Source organism: Cadophora gregata (assembly GCF_030347475.1).
Source record: "Cadophora gregata isolate MNR1 chromosome Unknown scaffold_3, whole genome shotgun sequence".
Classification (NCBI taxonomy): domain Eukaryota; kingdom Fungi; phylum Ascomycota; class Leotiomycetes; order Helotiales; family Ploettnerulaceae; genus Cadophora; species Cadophora gregata.
The window spans coordinates 1,277,311-1,294,425 of NW_026695926.1; the positions used below are offsets into that span (position 1 = coordinate 1,277,311).

Sequence of the window (17,115 nt, forward strand, 5' to 3'; positions counted from 1 at the left end):
CTTCAGCACCCGTTGGTGGGCAATGCAAGCGTTGTAGGATTGCCTGATGAGAGGTATGGAGAGGTTATAGCTGCATTTATCGTGGTGAAAAACCATGTCAGAACAGAAGGAAAAGGAGTGAATGGCTCAAAACATGCTCTAGAGGTAGAGCCAGCATCGAATGATGCGCCGCCTTTGAGTTTGTCTAAAGAAGATATTCAGCAATGGGTTCGAGAAAGATTGAGCAAGATGATGGTCCCGAAACATGTTTTCTGGGTGGAGAAGATGCCTTTGACAGCAAGTGGGAAGATTGAAAAGTACAAACTCCGCCAGTTAGCCATTGATAGAATGCAGGAAAAATAGAAGGGATCAAATATTGGAACATGAAGAGTTTGCCAATGCATGTAAACATCTTCGATTAGTGCCCGCATGCGGTTGTTTCCCTTAGACTCCGTTCTGTTCAGGAAATGGCTGCGAAAGAAGTTCCCACTTATAGTCTTCTTCCTTGATTCCGGACGCTTTTAACTTTTTTACCCAAGGATGGTCTGGGGCATTATTGACGAGCCCGGTAATGTATCTCTTCCCAATGTGGTGTGGAGTATGTTGTGACTTTTCTCCCTCTTTCACTAATGCCGGATGAGGGCGAACAAACGAGCTAGGGCTTTAAGATTGGTCAGTTTTGCGCCAGAAAATGAACAAGGGGGGCTTACTCAGGGGAGAAAAAGATCGGAAATGAGAACCTCTCGATGCCGAGCTGCAAGATGAGTTAGTTGATGCCTGACTTGCATTGCCGTATGTCGTACCTTCGTATAGACACGATGCACAGTAGATGGAAACTTCGAATTGGACAAGAATTCAAAGTATGCTCCAGTATTCACGATAAAGGCATGTTCTATAGGTGGTGCCGGAACCCAGATTCCGTTCGCATTGAGAACTTCAAGTCCCGGAATATCTCCTGCAATATATCAGTATTAGCTGCTAGGTATATGGTAATAGCTCATACGTTGGTTAAGTAGCAGAGTAAAAGCTACATCGCGGGTCAGCAGAGAACCCCAAGACATGATTCAGCACCCACCACTGAAGTCGGCATGCGGGAAGAGAATCTCCTCGTGATCCTTTCTTTCTGGAGCCGCAAGATAATGCTGAATGACAACATCTGTCAACGGTGCATTGAAGAACTCGTCAAAGCTGTCTTCGTCCAACTCGAGTGCTAAAGCGAAGGAATGAATCAGTGCCTTCGCGAACGCATAGCATTGTCTGACTGGGAAGTAGGTCAGCGATTGTCAAGGGAGGAAGGGTGTACAAACAGTATTGGTAGAAGACTTTTCTGAACTCGGGCAACTCTTCATCAGGCCATAGATTGAGAGGCACCGATCCTGGAGGGGCAATTTTGATGAAGTGTTGCTCCGGGTCGGAGAAGTCAGAACTAACCGCAAAGGAGTCACGATCGGGAGCTGATTTCTCTTGAGTCTTGGAGGGCATGTAGCCTTTGAAGCAGGGACTCTTCGTGAATATATACTTGTTCTAGATGATGGTATGTTAAACTAGGGTTCTGGTGTGCAACTGGGAGGTTCTCCTACCTTCGTCTCCAGTGGCAAGTCGAAGAACTTCTTGATCACGGCAAAGGATTTATCTGAGTTCAAAATCAATTCTAACCTTGACTGGTACGCAGGTTGATTTGTACAAACCCATCAACTCCGTATCAACTGGTGGATTGATAGCATAGAAGAATCCTACTTCAGTTACAGCCTTTCCTATCTCTGCGGCCAATTCCTTGCGGACTTCAAAATCCGAGCTGAAGACATTGCTGACGTCAACAATTGGGATGAACTCGAAAGTATTTGTAGCTTCTGCTCCTCTCAAGATAGGTCGAGACTGTTCAAATCCACCTGCCCGGTAATACACACGGTTCGGATCTCGTTCTGTGGCCATATCAATTGATGTTGGAATGCCTCAGAGCTAATTGAGGAAGTATATCTTTATCGAGAACATGCAAGTAAACAGGGGGAAAACTTCTTAAACTACCTACCCTAGACCTCGATCCTTCGATTGGTCATTCAAATTACTCGATCTATGTATGACATACGTGAAGATCTTTCCAACAAAAGAGGAAGGTCGAGAAAGGGTGCACCAAAGTCTATTGCAGCTGATAGTCCCACCCCATGCTGCAGCGTTGCAAGGTTACATGAATTATGCATGAGTCGCCTTTTATTGAGGGGTACCGGAAGTACAGAGCCTGGAGGAGTCCAGTATCACGACCTACAATTCGAAGTTTGCTGCAGAAGATGGTGTCTGGATTTGTGGAATGAGGGGTGAAGCTTTGCCCAGGCCCGGGCTTGGCCAAAGCGAGGCTGAAGGACACGGACCGGTGGACGACTTCATGAGAACCTCTGATCCTGAACGCACATCCAACAGGAACATCTACCGACCAGCACGCCGGAAGATGGCGCCCGAAACGCTTTCTTAGCAGCCAAATCTCCCAAGTTCATCCATAAGGTCATGTAGGGCACCCGCAAGATCATCGACGACGACATTCGGATGATTTCACGCCCGCCTTTCTGTTGAACGCGACTAGGAGATATTGGAGCAGGACGGCAGTAGCACGGCAAGGCGTTGCCCAGTGACGGCGCAACTGGCGACTTCGACGGGGTGTATTTGGAATAGAGCCTTGCAAGCAACCCTGACGACGGACAGCGGAGATCATGATCACCGGAGCGCTGGAACCCTCTGCAAGTCAATATGGCCAGTAATCCTCTTTACAATCGACTGGATATTGAATGCCTGGAGGCATGGGGAAGATGAGTCAATCGATGATCTACATTCATAGGAGATGGCACCCCCCTTCGTCGGCATACCTGAGACTTTGCAGGTCTGTGATTGTCTGGACAGAACCTCGCAGGCCCATGGCGCGGTCGATCAAATGACTTTACCCAAGATCCAAGGTGTCCAGTCATACCACCCCAAGACGACTTCCAGCGAGATACTGGCGGAGGATCGTGGAGCATGGTAGAATCTAGGATCTGCGGGAATTGTCCTGCGTGCAAGTTGAAGAAAGTCACAATGGAGCTACAAGCAGGTAGAGATCGGCCACATGCTCTACGTGTTTTGCTCACATTCTGTGTCTGAAGAGCTGCTAAGGGCATCTCTCTCTGCCACTGGTCTTCTGGCAAGATGCACTGGAGGTCGCCTTACTCTGGACAAGCCGTTGACAGCCCATTGTCTTCGAGAAGTAATCCCGCGCACGTATTGCAAGGTCTTTACTGTGTGACGGAAAGTTGGCATCTCTGATCTAAGCTAGAAGATTCCTAGGCCAGACTCTTGAATGCAATTTCTAAGCAGGCTTGTCTTGATTGACTTTCCCTCTTGGAGGGGCTCACTAAGATCTCGCATCTGGGGGTCTACCACACAATTTCGATCCACCACCACAAGTGATGTCCATGTCTGCCATGAGGTATCAAACAACTTTATGCTAGACTCAGAACTTCTGGAGTTGTATCAAGACTGCCGGTCAGGTACCTGTGGCCGAGGTTTGAGATCACCCAGACTTCTTGGTCCCTTCAGCTGGTACGGCAATGCTAAATGGAGCTTTCACACGGCAAGACATTTCTCTCCCAAAACAACCCAAGAACCAAAAGAGTCTGATTAAGTGTGGTTGTCAGTATCTCTACGCCTCTGGTGATATCCTTTTGCCACTGTTGTCTCTCGCCATGTGAATAGCCACATACTGCCAGATACATGCAAGACAGGTTTACGAAGCATTCATCTGGAGACTTTTCTCCCTTGGACTGACGGTAATGATAATATGTCTCCCTCAGTATCCGCGTTTTGTCTTGAGCTCACCGGTACACACCTGAGCCCTCTGTTTGCTCAGACCAATGGTCTCTCTGCTCGGGAGGCTCCTTCCCTCAAGTCATGTTTCTCCAACCTTGGGGAGAGGAGGTGCTTAGATTTATTTTGTATCTCTCGTCTCATCTCCTTCACTGCTCCCAGATTCATCAATATCTTCATATCCTCTATATCACAACGGTGCATTGTTTCAACAATCCATCTCTGGCCAGTATCAGCTTTCGCGAGTCGCACATGCAGACATAAAGATGGCACAGAACAACTCTTACCTTATCTTGAGCTCGGGTTTGGACCTTAATGGCTCTCAAGCCCCAGAATATCAACTAGATACGATCCCACAAACCGTCCAGCAGCGGTTTCAGGCTCAGAACGCTTCCTCCAACCTTCAAATATCGAACAATTTCTGCAGGGCTCAGAAACCTGCCCAAACAGTGCATAAGGTTCCACAGCCTCATACGGCAAGCTTTGAGAGTATGAATACTTCCCATGAGCAGAATCTTGCATACGGAGCAGCGGTCCCCTCAGCCAGCTGGCCCGACACGACACTTGCCTATCCTCCAAGGCTTCCAGGGGGCAGTCCTACGGGAGATCAGGCAGGCGGTTCATACACTTCTTCAGTTGTGGATAGTGCTATTTGTGGTACTCATGTCAGGGGGCTCCAGAACAATGCGGAATATATCAAGTCGCTTGGTTCTGTGAATTTCCCAGCTCGAGACCTGCACGCTATGGTAACAGGAGCGTCAATTTCAGCAAGAAGAGACACTTCACAGATCTCACAAACTCAACATGATTACGACGCAGTCGTGGATACAACACAAGCGCAATTCTGGCACAACGGGGAGGGCCCGTCGATTGGGAATTACTCTGGCCATGCAGAAAAAGAAAGTCTTCGGGCACAAGCACAGGCTATAGAACCCCATACTCAAGAACAAGCAAGTGTCTGGAACGAAAGCCAGCTCGATCCAAGAATAATTCAAATGTCGATGGGTCAAGCTAGTCAACATCCAGTAGTTCTCTCGGGACACTCTGTACAGCGACCTCCCGTGAACAAGACAAACAGCGGAAATCACGAGTGGCAACCCCAAGTGACAACATCCGAGCCTGAAAACAGAATCGAATCCAGAATTACTGGTATCCCTGCAGCGTCTGCAGCAGGTCGTCGATTTCCGCCTCAAGGCGGTCAAGTAGCAGGTGGTCCACGGCCAAACATGGCCCCGTCAGGAGATTCAGGGCAACGTGGAAGGAAACACAAGTACGAGACTTGCGGCAAAGAAAAGTGTCGTCTCTTAATTCCGGCGGGGTAAATTAATGGCTACTCATCGAGGCTCATGTGACGGTATTTATCGATTTCAATCGGATGAAAAAGTTTATTGTCAGTTCAGATACAGAGGTTGTGTTACCGATTTTCCCAGAGCCAAGTTTTCTGCAGAGAGCCAAAGCACTCAGAGGATGAAGATTCATGAGAAAGACTGTGGAGCAGCAGTTATTGATAAGCATGGATTTCTGACTTGGCACTGCAAATGCAAGATTAAATTCGATACCATCAGAAGTCTCAGTATCCATAAATTCAAATGTCCCCACGCTCACCGCTCGAAAGACGAGTCGTCCGATGCTGGGAATGATGCCGATGATGATGATGATGATGATGACGACGAAGTCCTTGGATAATCTTAAAGACTTTACAAATCTTGCATCGTCAATGGTGGAAAGGGGAAAAATCCACGGAACATATCAACTCGGCGATGAGGGCTTGACATTGGAAGGCAAAGATGCAACCACTGGTCACAAAATCGGACCTCAAAACAGTCAGTAGCAGCATCTCTAGCAATAAGTACACAACCAGCGAAGTCGAGCGAGCTGTTAAACTTTATTTTGCTACCTGAACCGTGATGCTCATGCTCAGGCTCTGTGCCTACGACCCAGCCTCACTTCCTCTCGTCCAGAGTGCCCCTATTCTGCGGCTTCTAAGTATTGAGATCTTTTGCCTGGTAGTGAAGTCACTCCAGCAGCTTCTTGTTGCGACAACTTGTCGTAAATAAGCCTGTTTCGCTACAGAGTAGGTTCGCCATGCTCAGCAGCCATGCCTAGCCTCCGATACTCAGGCTTATTTTTCGCAATCGCACCACACCCACGTAGTACATCTAAATCCGAAATTCTTAAGTCCTTATGATCTTGTACTGTCTCGAATATAAACAACTTCAGAAAAACATAGACGAAGATGAATTGCCCCAACTTTGAGAAGTTAACAAACTCCTTCTTTGTTCTCCTCTTTCAAGCGAGTATTTCATGAACTTTCCAGCTGACTATCGAAACAGATCCCACACCTCAACACAGTGAGGACGCATCGCACTGGTTCCCAACCTCTTCACAGTCAAGATGTCTTTTTCCCAAAACTTATATCGTTCAACTCATCCTCCATCCAGTCTCCAGACTCCAGATAAATGCACTCTCCGCCTCCGAAGCTCTCATGGAACGCACCAGGGACGAGAAGAGAACGTGCACACATATACATGTATACATATACATTCACGACCCCGAAAAACCTGGAATATACTGTATAGATACAGTACGAGTAAAACACCTATTCACACTTCCACATCCATTGATCTGATCTACTATACATCCCAATTCACACTTACATACCTACATACGTACCTACCTACCTACCTCCCTACCTACCTACCTACCTACCTACCTACCTACTCGCCTCCGAAGCATACGAAACCAAACCAGACTAGGTAAGTCAACTACCTTAGGTAACCAAAACACACCACACCGAACCGAACCGAACCGCACTGAGCAGCACTACGTTCGCGCACCCCTTTCTTCTCAGTAACAGAAACAGAAACAGAACAGAAACAGGAACCAAAAGAAAAGAAAAAGAAAAAGAAAAGAAGAAAAAAGGGGCACATACTGTACAGTACGGCGCAGATCCCCGCACTGGCCCTCTCCAGGAACAGAACAGACAGATAGATAGATATCTGATGATATTAATCACGTATCACATATCATTTCATATATCATTTCACACATCGCTTCAGCTGCAGCCTCAATCTCACCTTCAATCTCACCCTCACCCTCAGCATCAGCATCAACATCAACCTGAACCACTAAACCAGCCAGCCAAACACCTCCCATCGCAGATCCCATCCCCATTTAAAAAATCCCATTCATCCCATTCATCCCATTTCATCTCATTCCCTCTCCTCCCATCTCATCCCCTCCCTTCTCCTCAACTTCCTCCACCTCCCTCCACCTCCTCTCCATCTTCCCACTTTACCCCCTTACCCCTAAACCCCTTACCTCTGACCCGCACGGCCACTAGGCCGCTAGCCGTGCATCACTTCGTAACTTGGTAACTTCGTAAAACGACACAAAATCAAAATCAAAATCAAAAGCCCTCAAGATGCTTGCTGTCCACACAACACAATACAAACCAGTAAGCTGCGGCTGGCTGGCTGCACGCTCGTGAATCAGCCAACCAAGGCCAACAAATACAGTATCAACCAACATCAGACGAGATCGCAAGCACCGCATCACAACGCATCGCAACGCATCGCAACGCATCGCAACGCATCGCAACGCATCGCAACGCATCGCAACGCATCGCAACGCATCGCAACGCATCGCAACGCATCGCAACGCATCGCAACGCATCGCAACGCATCGCATCACATCGTATTGACTGCATTACATTTGCACTGCATCGGACAAGGGGTTGTCCCCTCAACGGACATCACCCCTCACCTTGCCTAGCCTCGCCTCGCCTCGCCTTACATCACTCCACCTGCATGCATGCATGCAGGTCGATACGAGGCTCGAGATAAGGATTCAGCCACACAGATTAACGACATGTCAACGAGAGATCCACTTGGATGCATCGGAAGTAGGTAGATTTGATTGAATGCAACATTTCAATATATGCATATGCACGCGACAGTTGTCAGCCATGGAACAGCTGGAAGGTTTTGTTATGAACCTTTTGAATTATTATGGATCTGGTGTTGAGCTCTTCTCGAGCCCAACAGATATGCATGGTCCTACAGGCAAGTGTGAAATCTATGTACGTGAGAATTGAATCTATCGAGCCACTCATGTGCAAATGTGTCGAGGGGTCTCTCCCAAAAATGTCCTGATCTGTTCGATCTTCCGAAGGGCAGTATTGATGCCAAATGAATGTCCGTGTATACTCCTCCCATATCTCTATAACCGTCCATTAAATCATTAGGCTCATGGAGCAAGAAGTGTAGAAAGGGTCTTTAGATGACCAAAGCGACGAGACCAGCAGCCATGGCACCGAAGCCAAATTGTTGCATGCTAGCACCGTTGGCCTCGACATGGGTTGGTCCAGATGGAGTTGCGGAGGCAGTTCCAGAGGCGTATCCGCTGGTCTCGATGGAGGCAGTTGGGTATGGTGCAGTTGTAGCTGGGACTCCAGGGTGGTTAACTGGGTGGCTGGTGATTGGAACGACTGTGGTAGAGTAGATTGGGATGGTGACAATGCCTGGGGTGGTGACTGGGTAGGTTGAGCCACCAGTGGTGATGGTGGTTGGGACCGGGCCTTCATTGCGTTAGCAGAAATTCGACTGAATGAGAACAGCAAACTTACAGTACGTAGTTGTCGTACCAACGGGGATGGTAGTGGTGGTACCTGGGTAGGTGTTGACAGCCGTGCATGGGCAGTTTGTGATGGTCAAGGTTGTGGCCTCGGTCGCTGTGTAGGTGTGGTTTCCTTGAACGACAGTGGTTGGAACAGGGCCTTCTCGATATTAGCAGAGTCCAAAAGCATTGGTAAAGGTGCGCTTACAGTAGGTAGTGTAGGTCTGGACAATCTCAGTGGTGGTGACCCAGACTGGAGGGTAGCTTGCGGGGGTGGATGGAGTTGGCTTTGGGGTGTAGCTGAGTGGGTGGGAGTAGGTGCATGGGCAATCAGTGATGGTGAGAGTCTGTGATGCGGTTGCGATGTACGTCTTGGAGCCTTGACCGCGTTAGTTAGATCTTGGGGAGGCAAGGGCTGGCAACTTACCTTGAGTGAAGGTGGTGGCCACTGGGCAGTAAGTCGTATAGACATCAGTAGTCACGGTGGTGTAGACTACTGGCGAGGAGGAGGAGGTGGTGTTCCATCCATGTGGATAGGCAGCCTGGGCCACAGCAGCGAAGCCGAGAACGGCGAGAGATTGAGCGGACTTCATTTTGAAGGGAAGGTTGTATTGAACGACAGTAAGTTGCAGTAACGAGAGTGGGGTGGATGTTGATGAAGTCTTGAATTGAAGACTTGAGATGTACAGACAGATGCGGTTGATGAACGAAAGTGAGTGTGACTGTGTGGATGAAGAGGGGGGAAGAGGAAGAAAAGAAGGAAAGCTTCGGGGGGTCGGGAGATTTATGTGCATTGGCCTGGTCTGATCAAGCGAGAAGGCGAAGTGATGCAGGCAGGCAAAGGCAAAGGCAAGGCAGGGGAGGGCAAGGCAGGAACGAACGACGGGGTGAAGTAAAAGATCCATATTCAAGAGGCAGGGAATATTAGCCTCACATTAGTGTCGGTCTTTGAAATATACCTCTAGAATAGAATTGGATAGAATCGAATCCTTGCGATTCAGGAGAGAAGAAAGAGCGACCCGACCCATCTTTGTTTGTTGAACCAACCGTGAAATCAGAGCCGTGGAAGTTGGCTATCGAGTCGAGACCCGCGAGACTCCAACCCGAACATGAAGTCGCATTATTGTGTCTCTTACCAGGCCGCGGGGAGAGACGAGACACAGAGATGAGAAATTTCAGAGGCCCCATGCAAACCAGGACTCGATACGAGGGGAGGGAAATTTGAAGAAGACAAGAATTGAGTTCTGTCTGCAATCTTGCCGGGCCAACGAGAACGTTGTTTGGTGGGTCGGACACGGGAGACTGCCGGTGGAGGAGCTGGGAGGCTGGCCTGGAGAATTGGAACTCAAAACTTGCTCGAAGCGGATGAGTTCAAGGTTGCAGGTGAGTTGAGTTGAGTTGAGTTGAGTTGAGTTGAGTTGAGTTGAGTTGAGTTGAGTTGAGTTGAGTTGAGTAGTGAGAGGTGGATTATTCCATCGAGGCAAGTCCCCACCGACGACACCGAGCCCACCTCATCAACCAACGCAACGGACTGTCAAACGGCCAGTGCCCAATACTGTACAGTACAGTAGTGCGTGCAGACACCCCACAAGCCCACAAGCCCACCCAGCCCACATCGGCCTTACCACACATCCCGTGATTCCCGTCATCGTCCGTCATCGAGCCGGGATGGAGGGAGAAAACTTTCTTCGCCCGAACTCAAGGCTTCTCTTCTCCATCCCTTACTTGCACTACTACAGTACTTGTTGCTATTTCCATCCATCCCATCATCGAGCCGACTACTACTGCTAGTACTGTAAATGTCGCGCCGAAACGCCCGACGTTGTTGACCTCGTCTAGCCCGCATCCAGTTAATGAAGGGAGACGGCGTGGCCTGGCAACCAAGCGAGCCTTGGAAGATAAATTTACATGCAGGACGATTACAACAAGTGGCTTGCCGCTTGACTGATCGTCACCAGCCCCCCTGTGCCTTGGATGACAGAGGCAGAGGGGGAGGGAGGCTCGAGTCGGGGTGGCACGCCTTGCCGCATCTCTCCAGCGTGGGATGGATGACTGTGAGCCTCTCATAAGGCGGGAGTTCCTGACTATCAACCCCGCTATCAGACGACCGCTGGATTCGAGTGGAAGCACCGTTGAAGATTCTGCAGAAACAGGGAAAATTCAGTGGCTGGAAGGTTTGCACAGTTGCAAACTCATCCGTTTTGGCCAACCATAGAAGAGTAGCCCCGACTCGATATGCAGCTTATGCAAACTTGCATAAAGGTTCTTTCCTTTCGAAAGGGGTGGGAAACTCTGTAAAATTGTTGTCCTCGCAAGGTTGAGGCGACTTGTACACGGCTCAGATCTCAGGAACCGATCAATCACAACCCCAGCCCAGCCAAGCCAAGCCGGCCGCCGTCCCATTATTGACCGTCAATTGGCTCAAGAGGAAGTCTCTGCCCCTCACTAAAAGAATCAAGGATTCTGTCATTGGACGCCGTTTCCGGATTGGCGTTGTGATAACAGACTGCTTGCAGTGCTTGCTGGGATGCTGGGATGCTGGCTCCACTGATACGAGAAGATCACTCTTTACCCCATCCGGGCATCCGTCTTTGCCGGCTCCACATTTTGAAGTCAACAAGTTTGGAGAGAATCCAGAAACAGCATCATGGTGGACTTTGTGAAATTACGATCCCCTCTCGCTGACGAAACGAGACTCCAATTCCCCGATCGGCTTTGGCTGTCCAGCAGCGTAACTTAAGTCAACGGCACTTCTCTCATGCGGCTGCCGGATCTTCCGAATGAGGTGACATTGGTGTTTACAGAGGCTGAAGCGAGAGACAAAAAATATAAGACATTTCAGTAATTTCACGACAACTCAGTTTCGAAAACAGACAGCCTCGGTAGAATCCATGTCTCAACAGGACCCTGAACCATGATTCACCGAGACCATCGTCTGCTCGGTTGAGTTTCTGGGACCAAGCCAAGCAACGGCTCAGTTTTGATGGGTTACCACAAAGTCGGGATTTCATCATTGCTGCGAATTGTTTTATCCGAGGATGTTTGCAATCATGGAAATTGGGAGCAGAAGCAGACGTTACATTGCTAACAAATATCCACCTTCCTCGTTGACCATCCTGGCCATCGTCCCAAATATGGAGTGTACTCTTGAGTCCAGAACCTGTCAGAGTCAAGAATCTTTCGATGACCTGGGCATCATCCGGAAAAACAGAGAGAAAGAGAAATGGCCAAGATAGCCAAGGTCACTTCCGTCATCTTCATCCTCATGGCTCTCTGAATTTCAGGTCACTTGGTGTTGTCTTAGTACAAGAGCTGGGTCCTCAGTGAAGTGCACAGCGACTGCTATTCGACTCCACACAGCCACATCGAGACGAGCCAATTTCCGAGGTTCAATTTCATTTTCGTTCGAAGTTTTATCTTGACAAAGAAGTTAGTGTGTGCTAATGGTACGGCTTCGAAAGCAATTCATCGGCTTCCCTTGATCGTGCTTCATAAGTCTGACACGTGATTATGTAGAAATTCTCCTTTCCCTTTGGGGTAATGCTCCTCTCAATAGGATCGAACAGAAGGGAAGAGTCCCAGGCTTCTGTAGAGAAAAGAGAGTGATCATCGAGTCACCCGGATCTGGGTATCAGTTGACCGTCAAATAAACATAAGGAGCTGGCCACTTTGTCAAAATTGCGTCTGATGGCCTCTGAAAGTCAGCCAACGACGCATGAAACTCGTCAATTTACCAAGGAACACGAGATCGTGTGTAGGAGATTAGCTTATCAGTAGCAGAATCTGCAGATATGCTGAACACTTATGAAGAGTTTCACCGATGATCCTAGGTTTGATTCAGGAATTGTTCCCAATGACCACATACTCGAGATTTCATTTCGGACGTGAGGGACTGTGCAGCTTGATATCGCCTGGATTGCGTTCTAGAGTACTACAATTTTCTTGGGAAGGTTCAGAAGAAGATATCATTTAAGCTTTCCCATCTCTGCCTGGCAGAGAGAGAGCGTGATCGGAGATCTGCCGTGTGGTGAATATATATGGGAAGGTGAATGTCGACTAGCTAGCTACCCTACCGCTGCCTCAGAGCCAATCATCAGCTAAATACACGCTCAAGGACCCCACACATACCTCAGCGCCGTCTGTCTCCCGGCACAGGGTATCAACCCCATCGCAAAATGGTCCAACATATATTGTCCATCAATCATCTGACCCTCATCTTCCAGAAGAACACATCATCAAGCACCCGACAAGTGCCAACTTCCACCTGTGACATACACATTCAGAAAGATAATAAACCATCAACCCACCCAATTCAAATCTTTCCCATCACAAACTATTCACCACAATTACCACCATCGGTCCCTCCTTCAACCCTCTCTCTCCCCCCCCTAACCATTTACCCCCCTCACCCTTCATCCCTCACCCCTCGCCCCTCTCACCCTTCATCCCCTCATACCCTCATCCCCTCATCCCTCACCGCCCAGCCTCCTCCCCCACCTCCCGCCTCCTCCTCCTCCTCCTCTCCCTCTCCTCCAACAAGTACAGCACACCCCTCTCAAAACACGAACCAGCTAAACGAAACCCAATAAGTAGCGATACTGCAGCGCCCCAAGTCAGCGCTATACTCCATATACGATAATACGACCGGTACCACAACATCCCCAAATATCCCCTCCAAGAAATGCTGCTCGGTTCTTCCGCCATGGTTTAGCCTTGAAGAAGATGGATTTTGAGTTATTGGCCGGTAGAATGTGGGAGATATATGGGTGTATGGATACGTATACGTACATAAAACTCCAGGCCTGAAGATAGATTGTAAACGCTTGGGGAAGAGGAATTCGAGGGTTGATGAGAAGAAGAATTTCCGAGGTTTTGGTGATGCCATTGTACAGAGACTAAAAAATTGTTTGTGTGTCCTGATGAAGGAAGCGTATGGTTTGCGGTTTGTATTTATGTGTTTTGTGGGATAATGTTATCCAGCCCGGTTAGTGGACTTGAGGTGGCTAGCGGGAAGGGCAGTTCTAGAACTTTGCGGTATAGCTGTAGCTTCGTTCGAAGTTGTGGGTTTGTCCGGTAGGGACTAAATGCCTTGGTGGACTTACTTGTTACCAAGTATGACAAGTGTGCCTACACGCACTAAAAGGAAAGGTTTGATACTGATCAAGGTATTCCGTTGCTGTGGGCATAATTCAACTGGTAGTGTAATTTTTGCGCTGACTTGATTTTGTTGACAGTACAAGCGAGTCAAGGGGGCGAAATAGGGTCTTGGCAAGTGGTTATTTATGATATTTGGGCAAAGGTGGACAGACAACCTATTGATAATACAGTAGAAAGTATAGATCAAGCGTTGTATCAAGAATTTATTGAACAATGAATTTAATCAGGTCGTCTTTGGATGTCCTGTTCATTCAAAGGGGCAGCTGAACACTACTACATCTTATCAAACTATCCTACACATCAGGAGTCACACCCCAAAAAATTTCTTCCTCCCCACCCATCCTCTCAACCAGCTTAAGATACCTCCTCCTATACCTCCTATTCCTCTCCGCAAACCCCTCTGCACTCTTCAACTCATCCCTCTCCACCTGATGCCTATGCGCCGCATCCGGCCCATCCGCAACCCTCACAAACCGCGCATACGTCCACATCTCCGGCAGCGGCGTATGCTGCGTCAACCCTTGCCCACCATACATCTGCATACACTCATCAACAACCCTCGTCGCCATATTCGGAATCAAGATCTTGCTCTGCGCAATGGCATACCGCCCAGCTTTATTGCCATGCACATCCATGATATCCGCAGCGTTCAGGACGACGAGACGCGCTTGGTCGATCTCGAGTCGCATCTGTGCTATAAGTTCGATGTTGCTGTCGAATTGGCCGATATGTTTGCCTCGTGGGGTTTTGCGAGTATCGATGCAGCGGATTAGGGCGAGCTCGTAGGCTCGCTCGCATTGCCCGATTAAGCGCATGCAATGGTGGATTCGTCCTGGGCCCAGTCTTCCCTGTGCGATCTCAAAGGCTCTCCCTTCGCCTAAGATCATGTTCTCAACTGGGATTCTGACATTTTCGTAGAGATATTCCCCATGCCCCTCAGGTGCATGATCATATCCCATGATTATGAGATTCCTCACTTGAGTTATGCCCGGCGTGTTTGTCGGGACGATAACCATCGAGTGACGAGCCCATTTATTGGAATTTTCTGGGTCTGAACAGCCCATCAGGATGAAGAATTTGTTTTCGGTGTTCCAGATACAGTTTCCGTACAGCTTTCTTCCGTTAATCACATACTCGTCGCCTTCTCGTGTAATCCGGCAGCCGATTTGAGTGGCATCTGAAGACGCCACGTCTGGCTCTGTCATTGAGTATGCTGATGATGCCGTTCCATCCAAGAGGGGCTGAAGCCATTTCTTCTTTTGCTCTTCATTGCAGTACTTTGCCAAGAGCTCAATATTTCCTGTTTCAGGCGCGTGACAGTTCATGGTCTGTTCATGTCAGCAAATTCTCCATTTTTAGTGAAAGCAACCATACCTGCTGAGCCCAATAAACTCTTCCCATCAGCTCTGCACAACATGTGTACTCCAGGTTCGTCAAGCCTGGACTTTGCTCAAAGTGATTTGGTAGAAACAGATTGAATAATCCAGCCCTCTTCGCTTTTTCTCTCAGCTCTTTCATCAGTGGCTGAGTCGTCCATCTCTTTCCAACTTCGGCAATTTGTGCTTTCATGATCGGCTCTGCAGGAATGCATTCTTCTTCAACAAAGTCATATACTTTTCGGATTTTCTCAATGGCGATGGGACTCAATTTTGCTTTGACCCATGGCGGAATTCGATTGAATGCAGGACCCTCTGGTCCCACAGATCGCTCTCCTTGGGTCATTTTAATGCAGTCAACAACGTCTGAAGTAAAAGTCGCAAGAGGATTTGAGACAATAAAGCAGTATTGCTGCTGAGGAATCTGCGTCGTGGACGTGAAGATTGTGGAGAATTGTTACGTTTGGTTTACGAGAAAGCTCGATTTCCCCCTACTTCGTCAGTCTATCATTCTCTGAGCGTGAGGCTAAGGCACAATACTTGTGAGCTTGGTAAATCCGGCGGTGTTTGCCAAGGAAGCTTCAGCACATACCCCGCATCGATGAGATCTCCAACGGCAACTAAGATGTATTCAAAATTTGCCCTCAAATTGTTCTTTTAGTACTTTGAGGAACAAACATGGCTGTCAAATCGTCTTAATTAACTATTATCTGATTGGATTCGTATTCCTTAAGATAACTTCATAGTGAGGACTTCGGACTACCCCGCAGATGCCAGTGCCGAGTTTGCCGAGTCTTAGCCAGGACGACCCGAGATTCCCAGCGACACCTGTGAATATTGACGGGTTGCTGAATAACATCCCTTATATTATCAATATCTTGTTCATATGGGACCGAGACTCAGTGCATAGTTATGGTGTTTAAAGTCTGTGATTATCAAGACGTTCACAGTTTTGCAAACTTCCCCGCTGTATACATCATCCCACCATCGACAGATATGTCTACGCCGTTTCTATGAAAGAGATTAGTAAATTGAATAGCCAACAAAGAATCCTTCATACATGTAATTCCCAGCTGGTGAGCAAAGATATATCATCACCCCCGCAATGTCACCAGGTTCGCCCAGCCTCTTCCGCGGATTCTCGTCCTCAAGTTCCTTCGTCCCTCCCAAGATATCGATCAAGCCCGAAGCCAGCTTGCTGGGGAAGAATCCTGGGGAGACCACATTTGTCGTGATGTTCCGCGGTCCAAGTTCTATTGCAAGATTCTTTCCTAGATGCTGCACGTTTATCAGTGAACTGTAAGATGATTTGAAGCATTGAGCTACTACTCACTGTGGCTGCTGCTTTTGACACCGCATACATGATTGTTCCATTCTCGCCCGTGTGAGGAACTGTCTTTCCAGCAACTGAACTCACAATGATAATTCTCGAAGGGTCACGCTGGCTTGCCGACTTCTCCAAGAGGGGAGCAAATCTGCACCTAATGTCAGCAAAATGGCTAATGACAATCAAGGGCAAATGATCTCCCACTTCTGTGCCAACAAAAACACCCCTCTCACGTTCAAGTTCAAAATTTTCTCACTCGCTTGATCTGGAGCATCCTCAAACTTGCTCCCCCAAGTTGCACCTGCATTCGCCACCAAGATATCCAACTTTCCATCTTCCTGCTCGATCCGCTTCACTAAGCGCAAGATCTCATCCTCATTAGAAACATTAGCTGGGATTCCTACAGCATTTCCTTTGATACCCGAGAGTTTGTTGAGCTTCGCTACAGCCTGATCAATACCTTGAGGTCCTTCTGCTTTTCGAGCGGTGATGATAACCTTCTCTGCACCTGCAAGGAGGAACGCTGTCGCCGTATGGAGGCCGAGACCTCGTGATCCTGGAACAGTTTGTCAACGAATTTCTACTAGGTAAGCCTGAGGTGCTCGTACCTCCAGTAACGAGAGCTACTTTGCCATCAAGGCGAAAGAGACCTTCAAAGCGGTTGATCTCGGACATTGTGATTGATGAACGAATAATTGGTTTCTTGATAGAATTTGATTTGCTCCTTGACGAGTTGACGTAATGTTAAATTGCTGATCGAATTCAAGCCGTCAGCATAAAAATTCTCACATAAATAATAGCGGCTGGAGCAAGAAAGGTACGATGATCTAT

The 17,115-nt window shown here is 48.3% G+C and overlaps 6 protein-coding genes across 6 annotated transcripts; 2 read left to right on the forward strand and 4 right to left on the reverse strand.

Moving 5' to 3' along the window:
* Positions 1–423: 423 nt before the first annotated feature.
* ONS95_008953 (uncharacterized protein) lies at positions 424–1,911 on the reverse strand (the record flags this gene model as incomplete). Its single annotated transcript, XM_058502518.1, has 8 exons — positions 424–640; positions 690–733; positions 783–934; positions 983–1,006; positions 1,055–1,240; positions 1,287–1,503; positions 1,560–1,612; positions 1,668–1,911. 8 exons carry the CDS (start codon positions 1,909–1,911, stop codon positions 424–426), a joined length of 1,137 nt encoding a protein of 378 aa, XP_058361447.1.
* A 2,162-nt stretch (positions 1,912–4,073) lies between these two features.
* Positions 4,074–5,129, forward strand: ONS95_008954 (uncharacterized protein; the record flags this gene model as incomplete). The annotated part of the gene is made up of 1 exon (XM_058502519.1): positions 4,074–5,129. The coding sequence occupies one exon, from the start codon at positions 4,074–4,076 to the stop codon at positions 5,127–5,129; it is 1,056 nt and encodes a 351-aa protein (XP_058361448.1).
* A 145-nt stretch (positions 5,130–5,274) lies between these two features.
* On the forward strand, positions 5,275–5,493 carry ONS95_008955 (uncharacterized protein; the record flags this gene model as incomplete). Its single annotated transcript, XM_058502520.1, has 1 exon — positions 5,275–5,493. One exon carries the CDS (start codon positions 5,275–5,277, stop codon positions 5,491–5,493), a length of 219 nt encoding a protein of 72 aa, XP_058361449.1.
* A 2,591-nt stretch (positions 5,494–8,084) lies between these two features.
* Positions 8,085–9,017, reverse strand: ONS95_008956 (uncharacterized protein; the record flags this gene model as incomplete). Its single annotated transcript, XM_058502521.1, has 4 exons — positions 8,085–8,386; positions 8,435–8,584; positions 8,633–8,803; positions 8,852–9,017. The coding sequence occupies 4 exons, from the start codon at positions 9,015–9,017 to the stop codon at positions 8,085–8,087; spliced, it is 789 nt and encodes a 262-aa protein (XP_058361450.1).
* Positions 9,018–13,874: 4,857 nt separating this feature from the next.
* Positions 13,875–15,303, reverse strand: ONS95_008957 (uncharacterized protein; the record flags this gene model as incomplete). The annotated part of the gene is made up of 2 exons (XM_058502522.1): positions 13,875–14,909; positions 14,956–15,303. 2 exons carry the CDS (start codon positions 15,301–15,303, stop codon positions 13,875–13,877), a joined length of 1,383 nt encoding a protein of 460 aa, XP_058361451.1.
* A 598-nt stretch (positions 15,304–15,901) lies between these two features.
* On the reverse strand, positions 15,902–16,959 carry ONS95_008958 (uncharacterized protein; the record flags this gene model as incomplete). The annotated part of the gene is made up of 5 exons (XM_058502523.1): positions 15,902–15,968; positions 16,018–16,235; positions 16,291–16,432; positions 16,489–16,840; positions 16,893–16,959. The coding sequence occupies 5 exons, from the start codon at positions 16,957–16,959 to the stop codon at positions 15,902–15,904; spliced, it is 846 nt and encodes a 281-aa protein (XP_058361452.1).
* Between the last annotated feature and the right edge of the window lie 156 nt (positions 16,960–17,115).